The following is a 27959-nucleotide window of genomic DNA, read 5'->3' on the forward strand; positions in this document are numbered from 1 at the left end:
TCATCAGTAGGATGTGTTTTAGAGCCAGGTGCCATACCTTTCGCCTGGGCCATGCTATTTGTGTCAAACTATCTGCTCAAATTCCACCGTCTTCCAATACTTACGTCATTCGCGTCCCGTTGCGCCGTACCGGAAAGGCTCACCGAAGGGACGAATTGGTATCTAGACTCGGCCACTGAGCAAAGATTCACCGCCGTGTAATACGTAACAACGATTGACTCGGTGGGTAGGTAGATTGATAAAAGGTCCATTTGCAAGGCCTTTGCTGTCGCAGAAGACAAATTAATTGCCTATCCCCAATTGAAAACACAACAGGAGTCCTGGTCCGAACATTGTATAATTGGTAATCGTAAGAATGGCAAGTGTGTATTCAACGCAAGAGAATCTATTGTACGCGTGCTCCGCGAATTTCTGCACCATGAACGTCCTCAGAGGACCCCAAGCCCGTCGAATTTCATCCCCGCTGCGACCGCCGGGTCCGCTCCGTCTTCTGCTCCGGCCCAACTGGCGCATCAGTCATATCACTTTTGATCCGCTCCTCTGCTTCCGCCTCGACAGCCTCCAGCCGGTGGAGAAGGTCTGCTAGGTCCCTGCGGAGATCCTCGATACACTTATCTTGATCCGTCAATTTACAATCTAGGGATCTGGCCTTAGGTTAGCCCTTTGTTCATTGCTTGGAGGGAATGTAAAATTCACTTCACCCGCACGTCTAGTCTTGAAGTATCCTCTGTTAGTAAACACTTTGCTATCACGATAAGGGATGACTCGGACTAACTCTGCGAGGCATGTGAGGGTAAGTACGTTGCTATCTCTGGGCTGAGATAAGTGTCCGCCGTATTGAGGACTCGGAAGCACCCCGTGATCGTGGGGACTGGGAGGGTCGCCCAGTTGCGGAACAGCTTTGTCGTTCTCGTTCGAGGGCATCGATGGCTCGTCCTCGGTGGTGTCTCCAGACAGAGATTGAGATGGGCTTCGGCTGTATTCGGACTCCGAGGATGACAAGGACAGTGCGCGCTGCAATCGACGTCGGAAGTCTGGCATCTTCCGGGTGCGTGGAATTTTTCGAATGGCTCCCATAGTCGCGTATCGAATCAAGCGGGGTGTTGCCGACAAATAGACCTGTTTGAAATTATGACGGGAGTGGCTCTCATATGATTCGTGACGGGTGTGGCACTCTATATGTGTGAAAATAGATCCGGCGATCAAATGGTCGCAGTGGAAGAGGCCATCGGCCTGAGCCTAGGCCAGCCATTTCTGGTCTCACATTGTGAAAATTCAAAGAAGCGGAGCGCAATAAGCATTTGGGAACACTTCAACAGATTTTCAACGGGACAAACGTTGAATAACAAGCTATCTGCACGAATTGAACGTCCCAATCCGCGGCTCGCAGAAAGTTGGCTTCGCGGTTGGACTTACAAGTCAGCGCCCAGCGATCGGTGCAGCTAAGCTGTCACTTTCAATGTGTCCTGCTAGAAAAGATTCATCTCCGTACACATTGCGCAGGCTAAGCTCGGACCATTCTGGCAAGGGTCAATTAAGCTGATGATTTAATTGAGAATCCGTTCATCAGTGCCTATATCAGATAAATTTAGTGAGGAAGGCTAGATGCGTCCAAAATTGGGAGCATGCATCGAGGCAGCTACGATGACAAAGTCTACAAACACAAGTTCGAGGCTATGAGCAGTCGATTTTCCAGAGCTAGCCCATTTTCGAAATTAACAGCGAAGTTGAAAATCGTTTGACCTTTGTCAACAACGTTGAGGCATTTTATTTGTCAGGCCTAGACCCCGGAGAGCCAAGGGTCCAGGTGGGGCGTGCCACTCCACCCGCTCTCCGCTCCAAACTCTTGAAATTTCTTATTTCAACGTTGATAAACCGCCTCAACACCCACGAAATTAGGGTCGCCCGGTGCGAACACCGAGCGGAAATCTCTGGGCCCGGCAAAATGTACGCAAGTGGTCGCTGCCGAAACCCCTACTCAGAATGGCATAAAAGACGCTCTTTTCTGGTCGAAAAGAAAAGCAGGACTTTCCTCCTCACACTCCCGAGCCACTCGGGTGTGCTTCGCAGGATAAGATCTGCGTTACCCAAAAAGTCTTCGCGGGAAAGGCCCCGCGTAATCAAGTTTGCCTCGCAGGAGACCGCTGCGATACCAAGTTCTCCGCAGGAGAGTGCTGCGTCAACAAGTTCTCCCTCGCAGCAATGAGCCCTGCGATTGTAAGAGTGTGCTCCCTCACAGCCAATGAGCCCTGTGTTGTATAAGTGTGCTCCCTCACAGCCAATGAGCCCTGTGTTGTATAAGTGTGCTCCCTCATAGCCAATGAGCCCTGTGTTGTATAAGTGTGCTCCCTCACAGCCAATGAGCCCTGTGTTGTACAAATGCGCTCCCTCACAGCCAATGAGCCCTGTGTTGTAAAAATGTGCTCCCTCACAGCCAATGAGCCCTGTCGTTGTAAACCTGTGCTCCGCAGGGACGCCTGCGTTACCAAGAACCTCCGCAGGAGACCGCTGCGACACCAAGTTCTCCCTCACAGCCCTGAGCCCTGTGATTGTATAATTTTGAGCTTCCATGCAGCCCTGAGCCCTGCGTTATCAAATTTGCGCTCATTAGGCGACCCGTGGCGCCGCGGTCCTCGTCCTGATCCTCTGGCCATTGCAGGCACCTCTTCGTGGTGTCAGAGACTAGTATTCGGGGGAGTCCTCGAAGAAGCCAAGACCTGCTCCAAAGAATCAATAGAATCAAGAATCATCCAGTATACTTTGTGTCATGCCTTTCAGCCTGTTTGTAGAGTTCAATAGCAATGTTTCTGTTTCGCCTAAAGTTGTATGGAGCCTTGAATCACGCCCTGGCTTTCGACAATGGGCATTTCTTCAACGTAGTGCGAAGTAGGGCACTGACTCATCGGGCCAGTGGGGATCTCAGTGTATGATAGCTTAGTGGCCGACCTGGGCGACGCGTGCGATCCAAAGTAGTCTCCATTTGTGTGAATGCGTGTCTTGAGGCAGAATTTGTCTCGACGTGGTGAAATGCGGGCTTTCGACGGTGAGTAGGTAGTGTTGGCGTGCTGATGAAGGCGTGTTGATGTTGAGGACGCGCTGATTGCGAGGGCTGGCGATGAGGGCCGGAGGTAAGTGACAGTTGAGAGTTGGTGATGATCATGATTGATGGGAACCAGTGTGGTCAACAAATTGATTTGCGGCGCGGCGTGACTGCCGAGCGGTGAAGTGGCTGCCAACGGTGACTACCCATCGCCGTTACCGTGGGATCTTCGTTGGCTCACCAATTATGTAAAAGATGATAGGCGGTGAAACATGATGCAGTTCGTCAGCTAGAATCTGTCATTACAGCAGATCGTAATGTAGTTATCTGCGAATAGTCTTTTCTGAAAAATGGGCTTGGAGTTGCGTGATGGTGCAATCAACATTGGTTACCAATTCAAAAATATGTTAAAGGGTACATTATGTACATCTATTGATGATAGACTGTATTTTCACTCGGGTCGCTCTTCTACGCGGTTCGAGCTTCGTCGCGTACTCTTTGGCGATACAAAGCTCTTAGGTAATGTCGACAAATGATCATTATGTGCGTAATATATATCCTCAGGCGCGTACGTTCATGGTAGCAGTAGAATTGGAAAAACCATCAGAATGTCAGCGATTCAGGTCCGTTCTTCTGGCCCTCTTTTCGAATATCATATTCCATTGTATTGCCAAATGAGAGACTCTTGTGGAGCTCAAAGGGGTAATATAGCTGAGTACTGGTCGAGACTATCGGTGGCTATGATATTCTAAGAAGATGCTGGATATAGTGAGGCAAATATCGCGCCGCCAGCGCATCTGCTCGCGTGGTCCAGTCGAATATACCACGTTTGCTTCCCTAACGAACCGGGTTCGATTCCCGCAGGGTGCATCTGAATGACCATTCATCAGACAGACGGTTTTCGCTCATACATCGTGTTCACGACCGGCTTGTTTCCGATTCGTCTCGCGTGTTTTTTTTCTCGTGGGCTTCGTGTTTTCTGTCATCCCTTGACACCGGCCTAAGGCAGCACCCGGCGGTATACTACGGGCGACAAGGCCATGCACTCACGCGTCGCCGCGTCGCAGCGTCTCGCGTCGGGCACAAGTGACAGGCCCACAATGGCAGAACATCACAGCTACGTCCGAGGTCAATAAGTACGACTTTTCTACCAGTTATCACAACCCCACCTGGCATCCTTCGAGTAATAATTGAGCAATTGCAACCGCTGCGGCAATCGACCGGCCGTAATTCGCGAGGCTGCGTCCGCTGGTGAATTCGTGCCGTTCGGTGGTGACCCGGGGCACAAGAATGCCAAAATTGCGGTTTATTGCCAGAAAGGAATCAACCCCGAGTATGGCAGAGTGACTCCCTTGGCTCGCATCCGTCGGCCCTACAATGCACTCCCGCCCAGCTCCAGGTCGATTCCTGTTTTCGGCCATGCAACAACCTTCTATCGGCAGCAACTTTGCAGCGAACTCGGTCATGATGCGTGATATAAGGATTGCCAGACTTCACCTTTGGAGCATTCGATTGGCTTGCGACCACGTTTGGAAGGGAAAAGCTATCTTCATATCAGCGGTTTGGCAAAAAGGTCAATTGATTACCCCAAGCGTGCAGTTATGAGAACGTGTTGCCAGCTTCGTTCGCAAAGCGGGCCATGGCCACAGCCTGAGGTATCGCTTTCTGCATTGAGACACAGCAAGAGCAGTTTGCTGACTGAGGGATATACTCAATCTAGCACACATTGTTCGCTGCTGGCGCAAGAGAAGTCTTCACAACTCACTATGCTCGTTGTATAGATAAGCTTCCCTATTACCAGCCCACAAATAGAACCCCGATTGGACCCGTGGGAGCGGCCGAACCACGGCGGTTTCTCACTGCCTCTCCATATTAGCATGCTCCCAAGCGATGAGAGTGGTGCAAACCTACTGCAGTGAAGCCTGGCACCAGCATAGGCAGACTAGACACGAGGTAGCTGTCTCGCCTCATTTACACGTCAAAGGGCCCGGCATTGCTCCGTACAACAGGAATGAATGGGCTATAACTGCCAATGCGTATCCCTAGGCAAACTTCCAGCTGTGTCAGTGAAGGACATGACTGGAGGAGATAGTCATGGTATGCTGTTCCGAGGAGGCTAGGAACTGACCTTAAGATTACCGCGCTCGTGGCGAGAGATCCGGGGTGGATTCAATGCCGTGGCCTACAATGTCGCTTGCTCAGCTGCAACCAGGCTCTAACAGAGCTGATCCTCATACTGTGGCTAAGAAGCTCAACCCGTTCCGGATTGGCGCTTTTATTGGAGAAACCGTGGTCCTCCTCGGTGGTCGTTAATGCTCGGCTCTTCTTCGCTGTCGCCGGATGCTGCGATAGCTCAGTCGATCTATCATGGGCCAAGATCAAGCCTGTCGATATACGGAAGATATTTCATGCTGTGACGGTTAACCATTAGTTGGAAGGAGGGGGAATGTGGGAGATGAAAGCATGTTGGAACTCTACCATATGCAAACCGAAGAGGACTCAGGTTCCCAGGGGTTTTTCCGTCAACACCAGCGAAATGTCCCTGAAACAACAAAGGCGAAACACACTGATTGTCAGTGGCCCGGCCAGTCGTGCATCCTCAATTTTGAGGGCGATGGGAAAGTGTGGACCGGTCTTGATGATTAGCTTCTTGGTGAAAGCTCTATGGCTAGAGAGAGGTATTAGCATTGTTTCTGATAATCAGAGAGCAAGACAAGATAAAGAATGAAGAAAGTCACATTCGCACGAAATTCAAAATGCGGCCCCGGCCATGGGAATAGGTAGAGGCGACGCACCAGGGTGAGTTAGAAGACGTTCGGGGGCTTGCAATCGACTATTTGCCTTCCTATGAAGCGTCAGCACGGAACAAGTAGTCTTAAAACTGCCGCAATGATAAAAACTTACGCTGTCAGCTATAGTTGTCTGCTACATTCTGGCACGATCAAAGCAGTTGCATAAAGCATGCCATCGATCTCTGAATAATAGTAAGTAAGTTGGTCGCTTATGAAGGCACTTTATAACTCACTTCCCCGCAGATTCGACTGTATTTGAAGTTGTCCAAGGTCTGTCTAAAATGGGTGGGTCGGTACTGATGTTAGACATCTCGTCGTGAGATGCTGCTATAGCTCGCTCGGTCTGGCATGGGGCCGGATCATGGCTGCTGACGAGGCCTCAGATTGGACGTGGGATAAGAGGTACGGAGCCATCGGAACACGGAAACCTCCTATTACAGTGATTGTTAGCCTTGATCAGACAGGGTAACACAGAGGAGTTTAAAACGCTTTGGAATGGTACCGTATGGCTAACCGGAGGTCCACAAGCCTTCTCCTGAATTGTTCCAATTGACAACTCCAGGTGAAGTGGCCATGGCGACCACGTCTTCAGAAAACCAAAGGTGCAAGCATACTGGGAGTCAGTAGCTTGACTCATCAGCCTGGACACCTTGCTTATTTCCAAGGACAATGGGGAATAGGGTTCGACCACATCGACTGCGATCTTGGCATTCGCCCTATGAGGAGAAAAAGACGTCAGCGAAATTTCTGAAGAACAGAGAGCTACAAATAGATGGATTCCACAGTGAGCAATCCCGGCTTTGGGAGTAGACAGTGGCAACATATGGGGTAACTTACAAGGCATCGGTTGGCTCATGGCAAAACAATTGGCTCCTTTATATAGAGCCGTCAGCACAGATAAACAATTCTAGAAGCTGCCAAAGTGATCGGAACTTACTTTGCCTGCTACTGCTGCATGCGGCATTCGAGTTCAGTTGAGCTGGCTTGTTAGTGGATGGTTTCGATCTATGATAAATCATCAGTAGGTAGCTTACGGGGCTCTTATAACTCACTGACTTCGCAGCCTGAGTTTATCGTTGCGACCATTCCAGTTCCTCGAATTGAACTTCCAGAGAAGCAGAGACGGAGCTGGTGTGAAACTTCCTCCACGTTAGCATGATGTCAAAATATCGGGTAGCTAAGCTTACCTGCCGTTTACGGATTTCGATGTCGAGCATAGGCAGACTAGGAACGATACAACATGTCAGTTCGATCACACGTGCATCACTGTTTCAGGTCGGGTCAGTCCATACCGAAGGCAGCTGGCGAAGTCGAGAAGTGCTCGAAGTTTTTTGCAGGATGATGTGCAGAGAAATATTTGAGAACGATCATTCTACTGGCGGAAGCCCAGGTACTTATAGGCATTGTACCCAGACCTGACCTTTGCGCTGATGTCATGAATGCTGCCAATTGTGAGGGTCTCAACACCGCTGGCCCTCAAATTGCAGTTGGTCTAACAATTAACCTTTGATTGAGGCAGTATTCGGCGACATCGCGACTTCTTGTCCATTGTATTGATGAATGAGTATAATCAAAGGCCCACCTCACTGTTGTTCTTGTTTCAACATGTACGGTGATACCGCAGAAAAGCGCCGATGACACGTTTCAACATTCATCAACATGGGTATACACGTTATCGTGATAGGAGGGGCGGCAAGTGGTTGTTCGACCATTCTGTGTCGGCATGTGCTAGGTGTCTCTGTGTACTGCTTCCGCAGGCTGGTAACCAGGGGTTGGCAGTATCCACTCCCCGAGCGAAGGCGAAGACTGATGATGAAGCAGGTTGAGCTCTCCGTCGAGCCGCTCAACGCCATCCTTTCTTCAAGCTATTCTCCCTCCTCCTGGGCCCGCCTCAGACCATCAAGTGAGGTATTTAGTGCTTCCAGCCTAAAGCACCTGGCTGTTTCAGACGCACTGCCTCAGTCGGATAAAGGTGGCCGCTGTGCCTGAACGTCGACCTCGAGTTCAGATGCAGTACATACCTGGCTCTCGCTCCTGGCCCCCTTCCGTTGTCAGTTCGTCCAGGCTCCATCCGAGCTGTACTATTTCCAACAATATTGAGTACCTTCACTCAGGGCATTCCCGCTTTTCGGGACCGTGGGGGGTGAATGGCAACACGATACATTTTCCCAGCATTGTTTAACGTTGTGATGCTTCGGCTGGGCCATGTGAATGACTTCTTTGATTTAAGCTAATAGCATGAAATACTCAATTCGTGGGTCCTAATGGCCCATTTTATACGCTCATTTCAACATCTGAACTGTTTGGCTGATGGGAAATGCGTTCGCTCGCTAGCGTGAGACCTCCGGGCAGCGGCAGGGGCTCAGGCGAATGGACTCGCGCTCCGCCTGCAATGGCTACCGGGACACTGTGGTACAGTAATGCAGGAAACGACGCAGCAAGATGGCTGAGTAGGGACGCCGCGGGGCTCAGGCAGACCACACCCCTTTCTGCCTCGTACTCGCAAGGAAAACAGGCATTGATCTGAAGCAAGATTGTTGTTATCCAGTGGAGGCAAGCATAGATATCCACCAACAAAGGTAGTCACCCGCGAAGAGTTGACAACACACGGCCGGCCAACTACATGAGAAGGTTTTACATCATCGTACAAAATGATCGTACAAACAAAAGCCAAGAGAAAGTCGTTGCGGACGTCAGGTCCGAAGCAGGGGAGAACCACTTAGGCCGCGACTTGTCTCCGTTCTCTCGAGCTCAAGTCACGTTTCATTTCCCCGTTGGTAGCATAGCCGCCGTGCCAAAGAGCCTGTTTGACAGTGATGGAGCTGGGGAGATTCTTGAGATCAGGCCTGAGGTATTTCATTCTTGCGGCACGCCACCGACGCGCTTGTCGTCCTATTTGGCCTTTGCGGGGTTTGACTAGCTTCGTTTCACTAGAATATTCATCAGAAACATCTTCTGGCTCGGCTCTCGTGCCCTTGGATCTTGATCTTGCATTATTGATGGGTTGTTGCACCGAGGGTAGGGTAGGGTTTACAGGCGGCGGCCCGGCGGGCAGCGGCGGGGGAGCGGAATGCACTCCGCTATCATGATAAAGTTCTGACGGCGGCGGTGGAGGCACTCTGTGCCCAGCGAATCTGCTTTCTGTCATGAAGACCCGACGAAGTTGATTGTGCTGTTCAGTGTATTTTTCGAAGTTCGCTGCAATGATCGGCCCCAGAATGCTCTTGTTCGGGCCTCGGACGAGTGCGAGGTGTTCCATACGATTTTTCAGGGTGGTATGAGCACTAGCGAAGGTGCGAAGAATCAGGTCGATCGCCCTTGTGCCGCCAGAGATATCGTTGTCCGTATTGTTAGGATCTTCAATAGTGAGACGATCGGGGGTTCCAAATGATTTCTGTTGTGTTTCATGAGTCAGATAGTGCATAAGTGGACCATTTGAACCTATCCCACCTTGCTGAAATATCCCGGAGGATCCAAACAGATTGCCGCTTGATTGTATTGAAACTTGTTTCCGTAGAAATTAAAAAATTCCATGAGAATGCTGCCAGGGTTGAGCTGCATATGTCCTTTGGGCAGATGCTGGAGTAGACTTGTGACCAAGCAAGTGACGGAGAAGCCTCCCAGTCCACCAGTCCGGACTTCGTTGAGGCCACGGATCAGCAAAAACTGCTTGACTACTGACAGAATAACGGGCATTATGGGGAACTGCTCCTTCCATGTTTGAAATGTCTCGTTGGCCATCAACCCACTGTTGTTGTCAAAGGACATATCAACACGCAGCCCAGTCAGCCGGTCCACGAACTTCAGGATCGGGACCCGAGCATGGGTAACGCACTCGATCGAATCAGGAACAACAATATTGGTACTTTCCAGGAAGCCCGAAATGGCGTTTATTTTTTCTTTCCTCTCAACAAATGAACGCACTCCTGTGCGTCTGAAATTGTCGGACAATAGTACCAGATCAATATCCGCGGTAGGCAGGTAGATACCAGAGGCAGAAGAGCCAAAAGCATGAATTTCAGTGCCAGCGTATCGACTTTGAAATGCAATCTTCAATCGCTCGACGAGATCTCTACGGACAACGTTTCCAAATTCCTGTGGCTTGGCCCAGTCATAAAAGCTTAGAATCTCGCGATCTAACCTAGTGCGGGTTAAGAAAAGGAAAGACTCAATAGCGATCGAGAGGACAGGGGAAGTACAGACTGAGATTCTATGTGCAAGGAAGACGGAGTGGACTCAAACCAAGGCGTACCCGTCTCTTGAGACGGTGGTCTCCACTCCTTGATAACTGAACCGTCGCAGTTGTACTTGCTTGTAGGCTTGCCGGTCTTCCTAACGTGGCGTTTGATCGCACCCCTCCGGGTTCGCTTTCGACTCGGGTCGGCAGAGTACACATTTTCCTGGCCTGTTGGCCCTTTGAAAGCGATATCGGAGGCGTTCTCGGGAGCGTTGCTCTGATGCTCTGATTCTGGTATCATGCTGAGGGAAACGAAATCCAAGTTCTCCCTGAGTTCATCTGTCTCAGCTGCCTTCGCTTTATCGCCAAGTCTTGGTTTTTGAATCAGCTTGACAACATCGAGCCTTTGATTCGTTTGTTTGCTTCGTAAGGGTATCGCAGTGTAAGGATCCGGGTTGGACCATCTCGGAACAGAGGGGCAAGGGTTTGAAATTGGTGTAGGGTCTTGGGATTCACCAACACTCATTGTGCGCTTCTTGTGTGGTCGCTCAGTGTCGGAGGCATCATCGGACGTGTCCCTTTTGGTCTCTTCGCTATTGCTCGAAGCAAGCAAGGAGGCGAACTTGCGTGGAGGTTTGGTCTTGGTTTCACCTTGGAGTTTTTCCGGTGTGCTATCACTCTTTCTAGATAGCAGCGGTCGGTCTGCAGTGGGAGTTGATGGATTCGGACGCGATCCACGGTAGTTTGGATTCCCTCTGAACTGTAAGGCTGACATTCTGGAGGGTGGCAATCAAGCAAGAGATGATCAGTGAACGCAAATTAGACGCGTGCAGTATTGCTTATGAAGGCGGTGGGGGAACTAAATCAAATTGGATGGGCGGGTCGGAAGCAAAGTGATCTCTAGTGTCGAGGCTGAGGCTTGCGATTGATTTTCGATGCACGCGCTACAAATCTTTGGCGTGATGCACAATTATTTCCCTACCAAACAAGAATGGCAGGACCCTTTGACTCAAGTCATGGGGATCAATTAGCTTCACAAATACCGGGGAACCATTTCTCACAAGTACCGTCGATCAGGAGTCAACCTCCAAACATTTTCGACAAATGAGTTTTCGATGAGCCATGGAACCGCCTGCTCGGTGAAAGATGATATGTTCTATTCGGGATTGTTGCGAAGAGGCCCCCCCTTGCGTCGGGTCCACGATATTCCGTGCTTGTAATCGCACACAGATATTGCTCGTATATCCTCTCCTTCGAAAGGAACATCGCCGTTTCGAAGGAGAGTTGGGCTCTTTTCGCAGCGGTTTCTTCCCGTCCACCGCAGAACCCCTCATGTATGTACTAAGTATGCTTCCGCATAGCTTTGCTTCCTCCTTAAATATACGGAGTGCTACGGGCCCGCCTGCAGCCCTCGCGGCGCTGTAGTCTTCTATCAAGGAGACCTTCATCACCATGTTCAGACTGCAGGTGCCCCGTACGGGCCAAAAATATCTCACGCGTCTCCATTTGTAGCAGTGTAGCAATGGTTGGAATAGAACCAGGTTTTACTGTACTATTCAGGCTTGGCATTAGGGTTGGAGAATGAATCGAAAGCATTACTGGCTTGCTCTTTTTTCCCCTTACTAGAAAAAGGAAATAAATGAAAAAAATTTCCAAGTCTCTGCATTTGCATAATATTACAGTGAAACCTAACTTAATAGGGAAAACCTATACCAAGACAAAAAGGGGCTCACAGTCACAGAAATTTAGACACGTAGCACGTCTTGACAGAGCAGACTGGGAATAATAGATATTAGTAATGAGCAGGGTGGGCGCTGGGCTCGCTGCGGCTATTGGCAGTGGCTGGCTGACCCACATATCTATGCAATATTGCCAGAACTTCCAACTGAGTGTATGTCCATCCTTGGTGGCCTGAGGTTTTTGTACTGCGGGACCCACAGGCTAATGTCGGACTGATCAGAACACTGCTTCCAACTTCCGTGTGGCCCAGGTTTCGATGAGAGCTGACGGACATTTAATATGATATAACTGAACCGGACCAGCTACGCTGATGATATCGCTATAATAAATTCGAGATTTTGTTGAACGAATATTGGATTATACCACCACAGGGCGAGTGCCAAGATCGGTTTTCGGACGAACGTACCGATCTGACGGTATGAAAATTCAAAGAACAGCGCATCTTTATGGCTACCCTTTGCATATAAAAAATGATATGACACCAAGGTTCAATGTACTTATGTCACGTGATGTAAAGAGTTAAGATATTGGTCAGCCCATTGCTGCCGATTCCCCTATTCCTCCTTAGGTGCTGGGTGAACGTCCGTTGCAGATGGTCCCTTGAGGCCGTTCTGAAGTTGATAGCAGACATGTTGGCCTTCTCCAAGTACTTTGAAGCCATCCTCCTGGTTTAACGATTCTTAGTATGTAGACAATAGAATTTCTCTTGAGTTGCCGCGTCGTACCTTCACTCCCGAATAATGGACAAAAACATCATTCCCGTCGTTATCAGGTGTAATGAAACCAAATCCTTTCTCTGAATTGTACCACTTAACAGTTCCACATGTCTCTTCTGTTGCCAATGCCAATGTCGACCGGAGACAAATGGCAATGCAGCCGAGTGTGGAAAGGAGTTTCATTTTGATAGGAAATGACCCAAAAATATGACGCACAATTTGTTTGGTAAAGAGAGAGAAAGAGAAAGGGAGGATAAAAGCAAAGATTGGAAAATCACCATTCAAATATATCGCAATATATTTTTGCACACTCTCGGCTGAGCGACGATCGGTCTTTGCAAGACGCATGAACACACGATCGACACTGGTTATGATCGGCGCACCGCTATGAACGACTCGGCAGCTCTAAAAGCCTTGGAAGCAAGGGTATTTACATCATCCGACAGGAATGTTCGGGTAACTCGGTAAAAAAGGTGACGGTAAAACTGCCGCCTTAGAAAGCGATCGGCTCCTAGAGCCTAGCCTGAGTTAGTTCCCCGGCCGCCCTGAGCTGCTCCCTAAGCGACCCTGAGCGATCCTGGAGCTGCCTAGGCCTGCCGCATGAGCTTGTCACCCACTGCCCCATTTTGACTGTAGTGGTAAGATATAACACTTTCGAACAAAATTATTGTAGTACTATGATCTAGGAATTGAGGCTTAAGGTTTCAATACAGTACGTTACACTAATGTGAATAGTGGGTCACGGATTCATGCGGATTCATGCGGCACCCACCCATACACACGGCTTTGTCCAGGTCTAATACAGGTAATTGAGATTTGTTCCGTCGTATAAGCCGATAGCATCGACCCGAGTCAAAAAGAGAGCGATAGCAGAATACACGCGTTTTGCTCCTAATTATTCCTAATTGCCTGGCCATTGCACCTGTGGACAGATAATGTGCCGTATAAACGATAGCTGTGCAGATCTCAGTGTGTATGTCTCAGAAATAGCCCGGTCCTGCTCAGGGTGGGTCTTTTCTTGAAATGATCTGCGCATTCTTATCCGTAAAATGATCGTCGATGGAGCATGCTTCTCGATCGAGAATGCATGATCAGCTATGGAGTACATTTGTATTGAGTCCTCATGATCCAATGGTTGTGCAGCATGAAGAGGGGCAGGAGAGTGAAGTATTTAAGTAAGCAAGGCTTGCAGATTTCTTTTTCTTACAAAGCAATTTTCATTCATTCCTCTTCAACATGAAACTCTCTCTATTCGCGCTTCTGACCGCTTCTGTTTCGGCTCAATTCGAGAAGAGAATCGTCGGCGGATCGACCGCCGCCACTGGACAATTCCCCTATCAAGTTTCCATTCAAACCTCTTCGCATGCATGTGGAGGAAGTATTATCGATTCCCAGAACATTCTCACTGCTGCCCAGTGTGTGAATGATCGGGAGGCGAGTCATTTAAGGGTCAGAGTTGGCTCAGCGCAGCACGCCTCCGGTGGGAAGTTATTTCAAGTGGCAAAGATCACCCAGCATAGTGATTACAATGCCAACACTCTTGAAAACGACATTGCCGTCCTTCGATTACAGGACAATCTCGAATTTGGATCCAACATCGCTGCTGTAGAGCTTCCCTCTTCTGAGCTAGACACTTCAGCGACAGGAGCCAAGTGCTCGGTCACCGGCTGGGGAACTACTAGTCATGGTGGAGAGCGTCTTCCCGCCAATCTTCTATTCGCCTACCTCAATATTATTGACCATGAGAGCTGCGTCAAAGCCTACGACTCATATCATCCCAAGGTTAATGACATGATGGTTTGTGCCGGTGTGCCCGGTGGAGGGAAGGGCGCTTGTCAGGAGGATACTGGTGGCCCGCTTGTTGATCAAAGCTCCAAAAAGCAGGTCGGAATTGTTTCTTGGAGTCGTGGGTGTGGACAACATGCATACCCTGGCGTTTATACTAGTACTGCAGCTTACGCGGCCTGGATCCAGGAAACTATTCTGCTTGAGATTCTTTAAAAAGGTATATATGTGGCCGGGTCATCAAGAAATTATCTTGTCTGTCCATATCATAGCTAATGTAATGGGGGTTTTGTCAAATAGCGGTATAATATAAGGCCTGGCCTATGCGAGAAAGCAATTCAAGCACCTATTTCTCCTCAAATAACAACCTCCAGGCGTTCTCTCTCTATTTACTTACTACCCATAGTGGCCATGGCTGGTTCGCAGATTCGCACTGGTCGGGTTCTCCTTAGACATCCCCTCTTTCACTACCGGATTGATAAATAAGGACTATGATAACTAACTTTGTATAAATAACTCTTTATTCTTCAAGTTTCTTCAAGAGTAAAGGGGCATTCACGCAAAGTCATTTATCCTAGTAATCATGCGTGAATCGAGTAGGTGGCGTAGCTGAAACGAGGTCAATGCGTCAAAGGATCTCGATCGTAGGAGTGGGGTAATTGCTTTATCAATTTACCGTCACTTGTTTTGGGGGTGGGGGGGGGGGTAGTACTGTATCTTTTTACACCACGGAGTACAGAGTAACAAACGATCGTATTATGTAACGGTTTGTAGGATTTCCGTACATGCTAGTACTCAGGGAACCAATTGAATGAGTTGATTGAAGAACTATTCAGGAGATCGCTGTTGAAAGCATTTCATACTCTCAGAAGCTAATATTAGCGTGTTACAACGCTGGTATTCCGAGTTGACCCGGTTTACCATACAAAAACATATGGAGGAGTGGGTAGTCGCTGAATCAGCTAGTTCTTAGTGGTAAAATACCACCTCTCAGCTTGACACTATGAACTTGGGTGTCTGCTTGCTTTCCTTGACAGATTTCATACTGTTTTGGATAGGTCCTGGGTGCATCATCCACCATGTGATCCCTTGCACTGTTCCCAGGCACGAACAAAACCACTCCAGGAGACACAACAATACTGTACAATATAGAGAAATAATTTGGGAAGTGCTGCCCTCGAGACTCGGAGCAGAGTCAAGATAAACGCTAACCACTTTAGGTAATTAACTAGTCAATATTGTGCCTGAAATGTAAGGCGGAGAATAGAATAACTAGTTAAACATCGAGCCAATCATTATCCGAAGAGTCGATCTTCCTCTGCTCCCTTGAAGCCCTCGCGACAAAGGCGAAAAAAAACAACACATCCCTATTCATATTTAAAGAATTCTCGGGCTCATCTTTCGCAACCCGTGACACACGCATACCACTCGACGATGGAAATAGGAGGCAATATCTACCATCGCAGCTCCCCGCAATTGCGACTCGGCCGCCCTACCACTACCACGTCGCTGCCTGGTCGTAGCGTCCTCATCTCCACGTCCTCCCTTGTGCCAGGCAGCAGCTACCCAAAAGCCGGTTATGACGACGTGATCGGTCTGTAACACGATGCGTCTCACACTCCCTTTGAGCAGGATTTGGCCTACACCAAGGTGCCACGAATGAGCAGCTTCGCGCCATCCAGCTGTGGCCCGGTCAGCTACGCCTCAACTCACCCGTCTCAGTCACAGGACGCTCGCCGCACTTTGCGTTCGTGAGTACCAGCGTCACAATCAAAGCACCCGTGAAGAACCACAATTCTGACCCCCAGTTCCAGAGACACTCGCGTCGGCTCCTCCCTACCAGCCAAGCTCACTGCAACCTTCAGTGAAGAGCTCGATGCCAGCCGCGGCCTGGTGGCGCTCAGCCAGGATATGACTCCCCGAAACATCTACGGCCCCTGCGGCGCGCGAAAATCGGCCGATCTCTACAACCCCTCTGTAGGCAACATCGAATCCTCCGTGAAAGACTTTTAACTTCACAACATTCGAGTTCTATGTTTCTCCCAGCCTAATAGCCTCTTGCCCCTTGCTGGTAAAGGGCCGTCAATACCCCAGTGCATGATGAACCGGTTTAGCTTCAAGACGCCCTTTAAGACGCCCTTCAAGACACCCTTCAAATTGGAAAAGAACCACAAGTGTAGGGTCTGCCACAAGGATTTTCGGCGTCCGTCTTCACTGCAGATGCACTCTTACAGCCACACCGGCGAGAAGCGTGAGTAAAGCGCTAAATCAGGCAGTGGAAAATTCAAGGTTGACGCAATTCCAGCATTTATGTGTGACGTGGATGGTTGCGGGCGACGCTTTTCCGTGCACTCAAACTTTCGCCGACACAAGAACATCCACCAGGGTGACACCTCATAAAGTGCTTTTTTCGATATAGAACCGGACGAATACACAGACTTTGTCTGACTAGTCCTGCGTGCTGTGCACTTTGACGGACCTCGTGAAATAGATCACTAAGAGGGGTTATACTGCCTTCTCGCTCTGATGGGAAAAAGAGCACTCCTGCCTTTTGTATCTTCCATAAAGCTTCAGCGAAGCTCATTCGTCATCTATATCACCACGTGCACTGCATATACGAAGGCGCCATCTACGTCAAGTCTGACGCCACTAAATGTGTTACCCAATAATTTCACATCAATCTCATCCCCTTTATTCTTATTGAGGATGACAAAGGGCTTCCAGCATCATAGGTGTTTAGGCTTGGTCACGGACTAGGAGGAATTGTTGGAGAAGTGGGATTGCCAAACATCTGTTCTTAAGTACGTCAGTGATAGAACGCTCGCTACACTTTGCTAGCTTAGGTATTTGTGATACAGTCAGTCATTTCTTGCTGATTATAATGCATACGATCATCTTACGCTACTAGGAGATCAGGTTTCTTGCCATTTCGCAAACGATACCAGTATTTCACCAGGTACATTTTTCTGAGGACTCACTTTTACACAGTGCTTCACCACCTTCACCATGTCAAGCTGAGGAAATCAATTTCAACAGATGGGCGGGCGCATCAGTATGTACAACGGGAATTAATCAATGACAAGAAAAAAGTACGATGGTTTTCTGAAAGCATTGTTGCGGGCTATCTATTGAGACTTTAATCCTCGAGATAGACCGGTAAATATACTCTGGTTGTAATGATCTCAGCTTTCTGTCTGCTTCATTGCTTTTGACGCTTTTGAACCCTTCTTTGGGCGCTTGGCCCTGATTTGCTTTACATGAGTCTTCTTCAGTACACATGAGACTGTTAAATTGTACAAACCAACGTAAATATGCCACGTGTAATTGCTGATTGCAACAATTTACCTTCTAGTCAACGAATTAGCTCTTCAATAAGACTTAAGGACGGAACAAATGTAGAATATAGCGGATCTGTGTGTATTAGTCTCAAGAATCATATCTCTAACCCGACTTCTCCGTTCATCTGACAGGGTGACGGCCTTTTTCGGTGGGTATAAGATAAATTTTGTTCAAAGAGCTTGACGATGCACCACGAACATAGTACTAGACAGCTAGCCCTGAACCTGTGATGGACCGGAGTATTGTTTTTTATCTCTTAGCCAAAATCGAGACGGTTAATTATTCTCATTTTTGCCCCCATTGAAGAACATTGAAGAAATATTTGAACTAATATGGATCAAACCCGATGTTGAAATCACCACCCGGTATCGTTGTTATGACACCATTCCACAATTTACTAGCTGGCCGCCTCGTTTGAACTCATGACGAGCTTAAGAGGTCGCTTTCGTGACGTTGAATATACCGGGCGCGTCATCTCTGCCACCCTTGGAGGTCGCACAGGCATTCTTAATGAATTCAACAGCTCCGTCGTGGGCACCATTTTGCGAGACATAAGGACAGGATACATAATGAGTGTCACCATCATACAGGCCGAGATCCCTGCATTGGCCATTATAGGCCAGATAATTCTTAGTAATTTCATCTCGAGCTGTTGATGTGATCCCATAGCAACCGATGGTATATTCATTGCGTTGGCTAGTGTAGAAAATTGCCACAAATCTTCCTGGTAAAGCCGGCCGTGGGGTATTGTTGTTCTCGTGGTAGCAGCCCCTCCCAAAAGTTTGTTGGGGCGCTTCTTTGCCGGCGGCGTAGCAGCTCACGCTGTTTCCTTTAAGCCATTTCTTGCTTGCAGGATCGTATGTGCTTTGCTGGAAACACCAGGATTTCAGGGCCTGGTAATCCTTATCAGGACCATTTCCACCCCATTTCCATTGACAGTAGTCACAGTTGGTCCCGACAAAGTTGCAATTCGTGGCACACCAGGCGTCACTGTCCAATATGTCACAGACTTGTTGAATGCCTGAGAGTTTGATCGAGATTCCTGAGCTATCCTGATGCTCACACTGGCAAAAGTTACTCGCGAGGACCGTCGCGCTGAGCGCCAACGGAAGAAGCACCTTGGTTGTAAGAAGCATGTTGATCGAGTCTCTAAAAATAAAGCAATATTTGAAATCAGAGTAGGTTCAAGCCTTCGAATTGACCAGGCAGGTGCATATACCAGAAAGTGTACAGTATTTCGTATCGGATTTCAGTGATGTCTTCGTAGCGCCCGAGACAGGATGGAGAGGAACTTTATACCCTAAACCCAGGCCACTATGGTGTAACCAGAGCACACAGGCATTCCCAATAATGACTCGGAACACATGCATGTGTGCAGGCCCTGAGGGTGCCAGTATGTGATTGTCCGAGCCACTGCACTTGCGTTGGGGATCCTTCCCTAGGTAGGCATGCACGAGAAAAGAGAAAATGAAGTAATAAAAACCAACGCAAAAAGCAAAGCAAAGAAAGAAAGAGAACTACTAGTAGACAAGAACGTTTGAAAAGGAGCCAGGTACTGGCGCATAACACCGATCAGTTGGAATCTGCTGTACTAGTAGCCCCTAAACGGACAGTGGCGAGCCAACATTGGACCAAGTCGCCCGTTGAAATATGAAACTCCACGTGGGACATATCAATTAATCTTGGAAGTGATGTTGAATTATTCAGATCTCCCGCTCATCTCCCAGAGGACTTGAAAACTCAAATCATGAACCTGCTCACTCATTGGTCGACTCCCTGGTCTATCTTCTGCTGATCTTGAGCTGAAATGACCTCTGGAAGTGAGTGACATATCATATGATGGCCCACAAATTACTTTTTCTCAGCTTTCAGAGTCGGGGCCAGATCAAAATGCCATGCAACGTTGCACCGCAAAGGTACCATAAACATTTGAACTATTGAAAAAGCTATTACTTCTCATCCAAGCGTACTGCAGATGGGAACTTTGGATGATCATTCTGCAGATTTCTGGACGGTCCAAGATTGTGCGAGACCTCTTGAAAAAGCATTTATTCCGTAGGGATAACATTGCTGGAATAGGAAATGAAGGCGCTGGATATCAGTACCTAAATCAATCGCTTTGGATTTGAGAATTGATGAAAAACTGGATAAACCGAAGGAATAGGAAACACTGTTGTCCGACGCTCTTTACAGGGTCCGCGCGACTTTATGTATGAGCCGGGGAATGCTGGAAGGTAATAGAGCAGCAAGATGTTCAATCAAAAATGCATGAAGTAGCATTAGTACTCAGACATAGCAAGGCAGCCAAACGCGGATCAATAATCTTCTTTTGCTTTTTTTATATCCAGGCTCAGCTCTCCACATTATTCGAAGCATACATTGCATACGGCTTCTGACTAGGTGGATGTTTGGCACGACCTACCGAATCACCTCTTTGCTTTTTTTAGCATTTCCCACTGCAGATCAAACAGTGGCTTTTTGTGTAACTGCATTTATCATTATTTATCGAAAAGGCTATATCCATTTCGCGGACTGAAAAAGCAATGATCTAAATAGTTCTGAGGAGCATATCCACTTTAGATACTCTAGGTCAAGTGCAGACAACTTTGGAGGCTCTTTCTGCGGGTGGGCCGCTTAAGCACTTCTCCTAAGTTATGTCAAAAAAGCAAATTGCGAGCTTTTAAGAGCTAATGCCATATAGTAGACCACGTAAAAATCGCACTCTATTAAGCCGGTGCTTTTGCGTCTCCGTAAAGCGCTCAATGTTATTGGGCCAGGGAAAGAGAATCCAGCGGCAGATTAATGAGGTGCCTCCCAGGAGCAATGAAGCATGGAGAAGTTTACGCAGCATTTATGTCTCCTAGGGGCTAGTGATAGCATTCCGAGGAACAATGTACAACACTCCTAGGGACAAACGGGCCCTAGGAACTAATGCGAGGGGCCCTGGGAACGAAGGCGAACGGCCCCAGGAGCTCCAACTATAGCTGTGAGGGTGTCACGTATCTGTTGATGAGGAGCGTGTCTTTCCGATGGATGATCAATATTAACGAAAGCTATAGTCGACTCTCAGATACAAGACGTAGCGCGAGGAAGCAAAAGAAGATAGCTTCCTCGCGTTCAGGGGAACCCAGATGTACCATGTGGGTCCCTATCCGCAATTTTGCCCGTCCGCATGAAGGTAGTCTACCGCGTATAGCCGGTCGACTGCAGCTTGTTGATAATCTTCCATGTCATGAAGACGCTAAAGGTGCTCTGCAAGTCGCTCTGGCTTCTTTTTGTCATTGTACAACCTACGCATCTCAGGGATGACTCTAGCAGCTTTTCAGGTGGGGCGTTCAGTTGACCTGTCCTTTGAAACCCACCGTCCGGTAACTTCTTGCCCAGGTCATGCTGTATCACACCACCGAATCCATCTCTTGGCTGACTCACAACAACATCGCCTAGTCGGATATCAATTCGAGCAGTTGGTGCTTCAACAGGATATTAGTGGGTGGTTCTGGATAAACGTCATAGATTAGGAGCCATTTTGGTGAAATAATGGAAATAATGGATGCGTGATGAGTCAAGTAAACTCCAAGGATTTCAAAATGTACTTATACTCCTTTGGCAATGTCATTAGGCTAATGAAGTGCCAAACAGCTGAAACTTGAGGTAGAGATTTTCTCATTATCACGCTTCTTCTTTGCTTCATGTAATACTGGCACCTAACCTCAGAAATCTTGAATTTTATTGATCTTAATATAAATGAGTCAGTTCTTGCTTGGCCTGGATTGACCGTAGATTTCCGGATGTATTATTTCTGATGGCGGCTCTTTCCAACGTCATACCTTCTTAGTAGTTTTTGTTCACGAGTGACTCTCAGTTCATTCTTCAAGAACTTCAGCAAAAATGCAACCGGGAATCTTCATCAATCGTGTTGGCAAATTGCTTGTTTCAGGGGGGCGGCTTTACTGGGGTTGCCTCACAATGTCCGTGGCCTCACGTGATGTCAAGAACGACATTGCTGAGGGCGTCTTCTACCTACGAGAGTCAGTTGCTTGCCTCTGTGAGTGTCGGTATATATCCTCCCGTCAGAATAAGCAAAGACATGCTGTACGTAATCTTGCTAAGCTGCGGCTCCCACCGCATGGATTCAGGGGTATTTGGCCTTGACCGGACACATCTATCATATACACGAATCAATCAACCTTTGCTTTAGAAGCATAAACTGTTCACTTAACTGTGTACACAGGACCTAGCTGGTGATACCAACACTGATCAGTGGTTGATTACAACCACAGAACAGCTCGGTTTACACGACCTGGAAGAGGCATTGACCGCAAGGGAACGGGGAAACGGTTGCAGTACCCTCATTGCGGAAGGTGTGCTAAAGGATATCAAAGTATCTCACTGGGAAACGGATGCAGTATCTTTGAGACACGGAGGATTTCCAAAAGATCTACAGTTGAAACCGCAACGAAGATCTGCGTCCAATCACGCGAACAAGGCGTTAACGGGAAACACTTGCAGTACCGTCACGACACGCAACCTAACACTCAATTCGTTGATCCATTCCACCCACTGTTACCCTCGCCTGAACAGCCATGCTGCCAATCCCGGACAACCTCCCGTATCCCATCGAGGAGAAGACATGGGGGAAATCCGTCGATACACTGGATGAAAAGAACCAAACGGAAGGAATACTAAACGGCCATATAACTTGTGTACTACGGGCATGGAACATGATGCGCATTACCGACCGTGCCCTATGGAACGATTTTCGCGAAGAATTCGATGGATGGACTCAGGACACATTGAAGGTGGCAAGCAAAACCGCATTAAAGATGCTTCGACTTCATTTGACAACCAATGGAGTATGGATCAAGATAGCTATAGGGGTATCATACGCGAAGGGATTGTATGACTGTCTCCAGGAGGACACTCAACACGAATGGACTAAAGAAGACATCGAGGCCCATCTGAAAGAGCACCCAGATAACTTCAACTCCAGATGGAACCCTGCACGCGGCCAATCATCGACTATCCACCTAAATGCCCCAGCAGCACGAGCTATTTCGGTAAACCCACCAGATCTCCAAACCCCACAACCTAGTATTGCGAAACCACACGTCGAGCGAACCGACCATGGATGGGAAGAAGCCAGATCCACAACGCTTGACACAGCCTATACGGGTAGCCACATACAGCAACAACCTAGTCACGACAGAGCCCAACAAAATACCCAAGATATGCCGCTACCGAGAATGGTCGAAGCAATCACGAGGCAATATAGTAATACGGACGACAAGTACGGTGGAGGACTGTATGACGACCTCAACACGAAATTGGTCAGGTTCTACGACATCTGTGAAAAGATCGGCCTACGGGAACATCAATTCCATATTGCGTTCTCGCTTATGCTCAAAGGGAAAGCAGAGAAGTTTTATTTCACAAGGATCAAGGGGAAGGCAAAAGATTTTCCGACAATGGTAGAGATGATGAGGGCCCACTTTGACACAGAAGAAAACCGTCAAAGATCTATCACTGAATGGAGAGAGGCCACCTTTCCGAGAATAATTGCACAGAATCCGGAGAAGTCGCGCTCGGAATGCCTCGAGATACTGTTCGAAACACTCGAGAAGATCCAGCCAGGATTGCCCCCAGAACACCGGTCGGAGACGACCCTACGGGAACAAACTATAAATGCCTGCAGAGGTGTCGAGGAATGCAAATTCTCTATATATAGGCCGGCGAGCACCTTGGAAGGAGTACAAGCTGAACTGCGATCAGCAGTTGCCAATGCGACTCTTTCATCACAGTCGGGGCAATTTCAAGCTCATGAGGAGTACGACGTATATGATCAACATTGGACTGACCGCACATACGGAGGGAGAGGTCGCGGGTACAGCCGTGGAGGTTACAACCAGCGCAGAGGAAGCTATGGATACGGGAGCAACCGTGAACTCACTCCCTTTCGTGGATCAGGACCGCGAGGAGGCTACCGCGGAAGTCCACGGGGCAATCAAGGATCCCGCCAAGGGAGATGCTATATCTGTGGACGACCAGGATGCTGGTCGAAGTATCATACCGGAGAAGAACGAAAACGATCCCTCGACAATTTCCGCCAGCAACACTACTTTACGACGGGCCAGACAGCCACCCCACAGGCCTTCCAAATGTTCATCAGCGACTTTGAAGGCACGGAGAAGATCGAAGGGCTAGACGACAGCGATAGTCATGACCCTACCCAGATGCTTGCAACTATAACTATTGAGGATGATAAGCACGAGGGGTTCGTGACTGAACTCGGAGAAGTCGATGGAACAAGAATGATATCCATCCTGAACGATCAGGCAGTATACCACTTCTTCACCAAGGACGACATTTTTCAGCAGCGACAAGCCGACGGGCAGGCTATGGAAGTGTTCACACTCGATAACCGATATTCATCCGACACGTTCCAAGGCATCATGCCAGACACTGGAGCCTCTGGGGTTTCGTCCGCTGGAGAACCTCAATTCAGGGCATTATGCAAGCTTGACCCCAAAGTCAAGCTTAATACATTTCGGGCTGCGGAACAGAAGATCAAATTCGGAGACGGGGATCCAAAACCCTCTTTAGGGACTGCTGATGTCGATACCCCGATTGGCACCATTACGTTTCATATCCTACCCACGAACACACCATTCCTCTTCTGCCTCAAGGACATGGATGCTATGGGGGTGGAGCTCCGAAACAAGAAAAACGTGCTCGAGAGAGGAGACAAGAGAGTACCCATCGTACGTAAATGGGGACACCCATGGATGTTGCTGCACAATCTAGAGGAGATAGCAGCATGGAGCCACCTTACCGAAACGGAACTACGACAACTCCACCGACGTTTCGGACACCCATCAGTGCGGAGATTAACTCGAATCCTTCAACGCGCTGGGCACGACGTAAATTCACAGTGCGTGGACTATCTCACGAAATTCTGCCACCATTGCCAGATGAAAGGTAAATCCCCAGGACGATTCAAGTTTACCCTGAAAGATGACTATGAATTCAACTACTCAGTTATCGTCGACGTCTTATACCTCGAAGGAAAACCCGTTTTACAAGTCATCGATGCAGCCACATCGTTTGGCGCTGCGAGATTTCTGAGAGATATGTCTGCACGCAATTCTTGGGACACACTTCGTGCATGCTGGATCGATACCTACCAGGGACCACCGGACTATGTTGTACACGACGCGGGGAAGAACTTCATATCTACAGAGTTCAAGCAGCTTGCATCTTCAATGTCGATCAAGATCAAGGAGGTCCCCGTGGAAGCCCACAACAGCGTAGGGAAAGTGGAACGATACCATGCACCACTGCGCCGCGCCTACGAAATTCTCAGGGAAGAGCTCAAGGACGAGAATATTGACAGGGAAATGATTCTGCAGATGGCTGTGAAAGCTATCAACGACTCAGCCGGACCGGATGGAATTATTCCAACATTGCTTGTCTTTGGGGCATACCCGAGAATGACCGAAATGGATCCACCATCACCCTCGGTAGTCAAGAGAGCTGAGGCTATCCGTGCTGCAACCAAAGAGGTCCGTCGCCTACATGCGGAACGCCAGGTGAATGATGCTCTTGCCATCCGCAACGGGCCCAATATCATCACTACGTTGAACCTACCATTACAATCAGATGTTCGAGTCTGGCGCGAGAAAGGTGGATGGAAGGGCCCATACAAGCTCTTAGCGGTGAATGGAGAGACTTGCACCGTTGATATGCCACACGGTCCTACGAATTTCCGGTCAACCATTGTCAAGCCCTACTACAGGGAAGAGTGCTCAGAGGCGGAAAGAGGACAACGACATGTGAGGGAAGACGGTGACCAAGAGGATAAAACCGTTGATGCGAAAAACACGGAAGAGCCCGACAAACCGACTGAGACCCAACGGCGAGGCCGAGGACGACCGCCAGGATCGAAGAACAAGCCGAAGCCGCAGGTAACCGTGCGGCGGAGCACTCGACAGAATGCTGCTAATCCTCAAGATCTCGAGGATCAGTTCATCAATACTATCCTGGAAGAACAGGATGTCTCAATGGCGCTCATGACAAACAAGGAACGAGCCGATATGGAACTGTCTATCAAGTTGAGGAGCGAAGGGGTCATCACAACCCCAGGATTACCATTCGATCAATCTCGGAAAGAGGAGATTGATGGACTGATAGCGAGAGGCGTGTTCGACTTCGTACAATACGACCCAATCAAGCACGCTGGCATACGCATCTTCAATTCGCGCCTAGTCAACGAGATCAAGGGCAAGGCTACGGGTGCGCCCTTCGAGAAGTCACGACTTGTTATCCAGGCCTACAATGATGAAGGAAAGGGGATGATTCTCACGCAATCCCCAACCATCCAGCGAGCCAGCCAACGAGTTATCGTTGCACTGGCCCCGTCACTGAGAGAGAAGGGCATCAGTCTGTCGATCCGGGACATTACACAGGCATATGTCCAGTCAACGACCTCATTGAACCGACTGATTCTGGCACATCTCCCTAAGGAGACCAAGAGCGAGTTCCCGACAGGCACAATCATGGTAGTGCGGAAGCCGTTATATGGAATCCCTGAAGCCGGAACCCATTGGTGGGCAACGTACCACAAGCACCACCGGGAAAGGCTCGGGATGGTCACATCTACTTACGACCCATGCTTGTTGATCTCAACAGCGAAAGGAGCTTTCGGTGTTGTCGGAATGCAAACCGATGACACTCTGATTTTAGGGTCCGACGAGTTTGCCAAGCTTGAAGAAAAGGAATTAGTGGAGGCAAAGTTCAGCGCTAAGCCCAAGGATACACTATCTCCAGAGGGCCCGCTGATATTCAATGGCTGCGTCCTGACACAAAATGATGGAGACGTTGCCGTTGAGTTACGCCAGAAGGAGCAGGGTAAGAGACTCAAGCCCATCGACCACAAATCTACGGATTTCAAGCACGTATACATGGAACAACGTGCTCGCGGGGCGTACATTGCAACGATCTGCCAGCCGGAAGCTGCATTCGACCTATCCGTTGCCGCCCAACACCAGGATCCTACGGAAGCCGACGTCAACGCGTTGAACAAACGCATCATGTGGCAAATGAAGAACCTGGACAGGGGCATCAAATACATCGCGATAGACCTATCAACTGCGAAGCTCTTCGTATTCGTCGATGGATCATTCGCAAACAACAAAGATTTCAGCTCCCAGATCGGATATGAGATCATCCTCGCAAACGAGTCCACAAAGAATGAGGAATTTGAGATCACCGGAAACTTAATCCATTGGAGCTCAACCAAGAGCAAACGCGTCACCAGGAGCGTCCTGGCATCGGAGATCTATGGGATGGTGGGAGGTGTCGACATGGCAATTGCAATCGGCACAACAATCAAGATGATCATGGACCAACTTGGTTTTGAGAAGATCCCTACCATTGTATGTACGGATTCATACTCTCTCTACGAATGCCTCGTCAAACTCGGAACCACCAAGGAGAAGCGCCTCATGATCGACATCATGGCACTTCGCCAGTCATACGAGCGAAGAGAGATAATGGAAATAAGGTGGATCAACGGGAGCGACAACCCAGCGGATGCAATGACCAAAGCAGACCCCAACAAGGCCTTGGAGAAGTTCATCAGCACAAACACCTTACGAGTGCGAGTTGAGGGGTGGGTGGAGAGACAATAGGATGGTATCGTGAGACCTACAGATGCAAGGAAGGTACAGTATGATCGAAGTCGTTTTTGTTCGTTCGCTTTTGCTCGTTCGCTTTATTCGTTTTGTTCGTTCGTTTTGTTCGTTCGTTTTGTTCGTTCGTTTTGTTCGTTCGTTCATTTCCTACTTCGTCCATTTCCTACTTCGTCCATTTCCTACTTCGTCCATTTCCTACTTCGCCCATTTCCTACTTGGGGACACTGGGCCTTTGCACAAAAGAAAAGTTGCCAGTGTCGGTATATATCCTCCCGTCAGAATAAGCAAAGACATGCTGTACGTAATCTTGCTAAGCTGCGGCTCCCACCGCATGGATTCAGGGGTATTTGGCCTTGACCGGACACATCTATCATATACACGAATCAATCAACCTTTGCTTTAGAAGCATAAACTGTTCACTTAACTGTGTACACAGGACCTAGCTGGTGATACCAACAGTGAGTAATCTCATCACCTATCTCGCAGTCAAGTCTCATTTTTGCCCCTCTCACCTTCCATCTATATATAGAAACTACTACAGTACAAATATGAGAAAAGTGTAAAATTTGTTGCTACTTCAGTTCTTCGCTTTCAACATCACATGAAGGGTCCCGGTGTAATTTGATCTTCGGTGATATTGCTTGCAGATATATTCGCACTCTCCGCATAATCTATTTTCTT

At 48.6% G+C, this 27959-nt stretch overlaps 6 protein-coding genes across 6 annotated transcripts; 3 read left to right on the forward strand and 3 right to left on the reverse strand.

Annotated features, from left to right (window-relative positions):
- Nucleotides 1–8551: 8551 nt before the first annotated feature.
- Nucleotides 8552–10784, reverse strand: N7509_012722 (uncharacterized protein; the record flags this gene model as incomplete). Its single annotated transcript, XM_056637359.1, has 3 exons — nt 8552–9226; nt 9283–10034; nt 10085–10784. The coding sequence occupies 3 exons, from the start codon at nt 10782–10784 to the stop codon at nt 8552–8554; spliced, it is 2127 nt and encodes a 708-aa protein (XP_056483389.1).
- A 1519-nt stretch (nt 10785–12303) lies between these two features.
- On the reverse strand, nt 12304–12648 carry N7509_012723 (cold-shock protein; the record flags this gene model as incomplete). Its single annotated transcript, XM_056637360.1, has 2 exons — nt 12304–12414; nt 12475–12648. 2 exons carry the CDS (start codon nt 12646–12648, stop codon nt 12304–12306), a joined length of 285 nt encoding a protein of 94 aa, XP_056483390.1.
- Nucleotides 12649–13701: 1053 nt separating this feature from the next.
- N7509_012724 (S1 family serine peptidase) lies at nt 13702–14466 on the forward strand (the record flags this gene model as incomplete). Its single annotated transcript, XM_056637361.1, has 1 exon — nt 13702–14466. The coding sequence occupies one exon, from the start codon at nt 13702–13704 to the stop codon at nt 14464–14466; it is 765 nt and encodes a 254-aa protein (XP_056483391.1).
- A 1218-nt stretch (nt 14467–15684) lies between these two features.
- On the forward strand, nt 15685–16263 carry N7509_012725 (C2H2 conidiation transcription factor FlbC; the record flags this gene model as incomplete). Its single annotated transcript, XM_056637362.1, has 3 exons — nt 15685–15844; nt 15883–15997; nt 16065–16263. 3 exons carry the CDS (start codon nt 15685–15687, stop codon nt 16261–16263), a joined length of 474 nt encoding a protein of 157 aa, XP_056483392.1.
- A 1757-nt stretch (nt 16264–18020) lies between these two features.
- On the reverse strand, nt 18021–18725 carry N7509_012726 (uncharacterized protein; the record flags this gene model as incomplete). The annotated part of the gene is made up of 1 exon (XM_056637363.1): nt 18021–18725. The coding sequence occupies one exon, from the start codon at nt 18723–18725 to the stop codon at nt 18021–18023; it is 705 nt and encodes a 234-aa protein (XP_056483393.1).
- A 3447-nt stretch (nt 18726–22172) lies between these two features.
- On the forward strand, nt 22173–27275 carry N7509_012727 (uncharacterized protein; the record flags this gene model as incomplete). The annotated part of the gene is made up of 1 exon (XM_056637364.1): nt 22173–27275. The coding sequence occupies one exon, from the start codon at nt 22173–22175 to the stop codon at nt 27273–27275; it is 5103 nt and encodes a 1700-aa protein (XP_056483394.1).
- Nucleotides 27276–27959: the final 684 nt, after the last annotated feature.

Source organism: Penicillium cosmopolitanum (genome assembly GCF_028827165.1).
Source record: "Penicillium cosmopolitanum strain IBT 29677 chromosome Unknown utg000011l:1.0-3548175.0:1.0-3550911.0, whole genome shotgun sequence".
Classification (NCBI taxonomy): Eukaryota; Fungi; Ascomycota; class Eurotiomycetes; order Eurotiales; family Aspergillaceae; genus Penicillium; species Penicillium cosmopolitanum.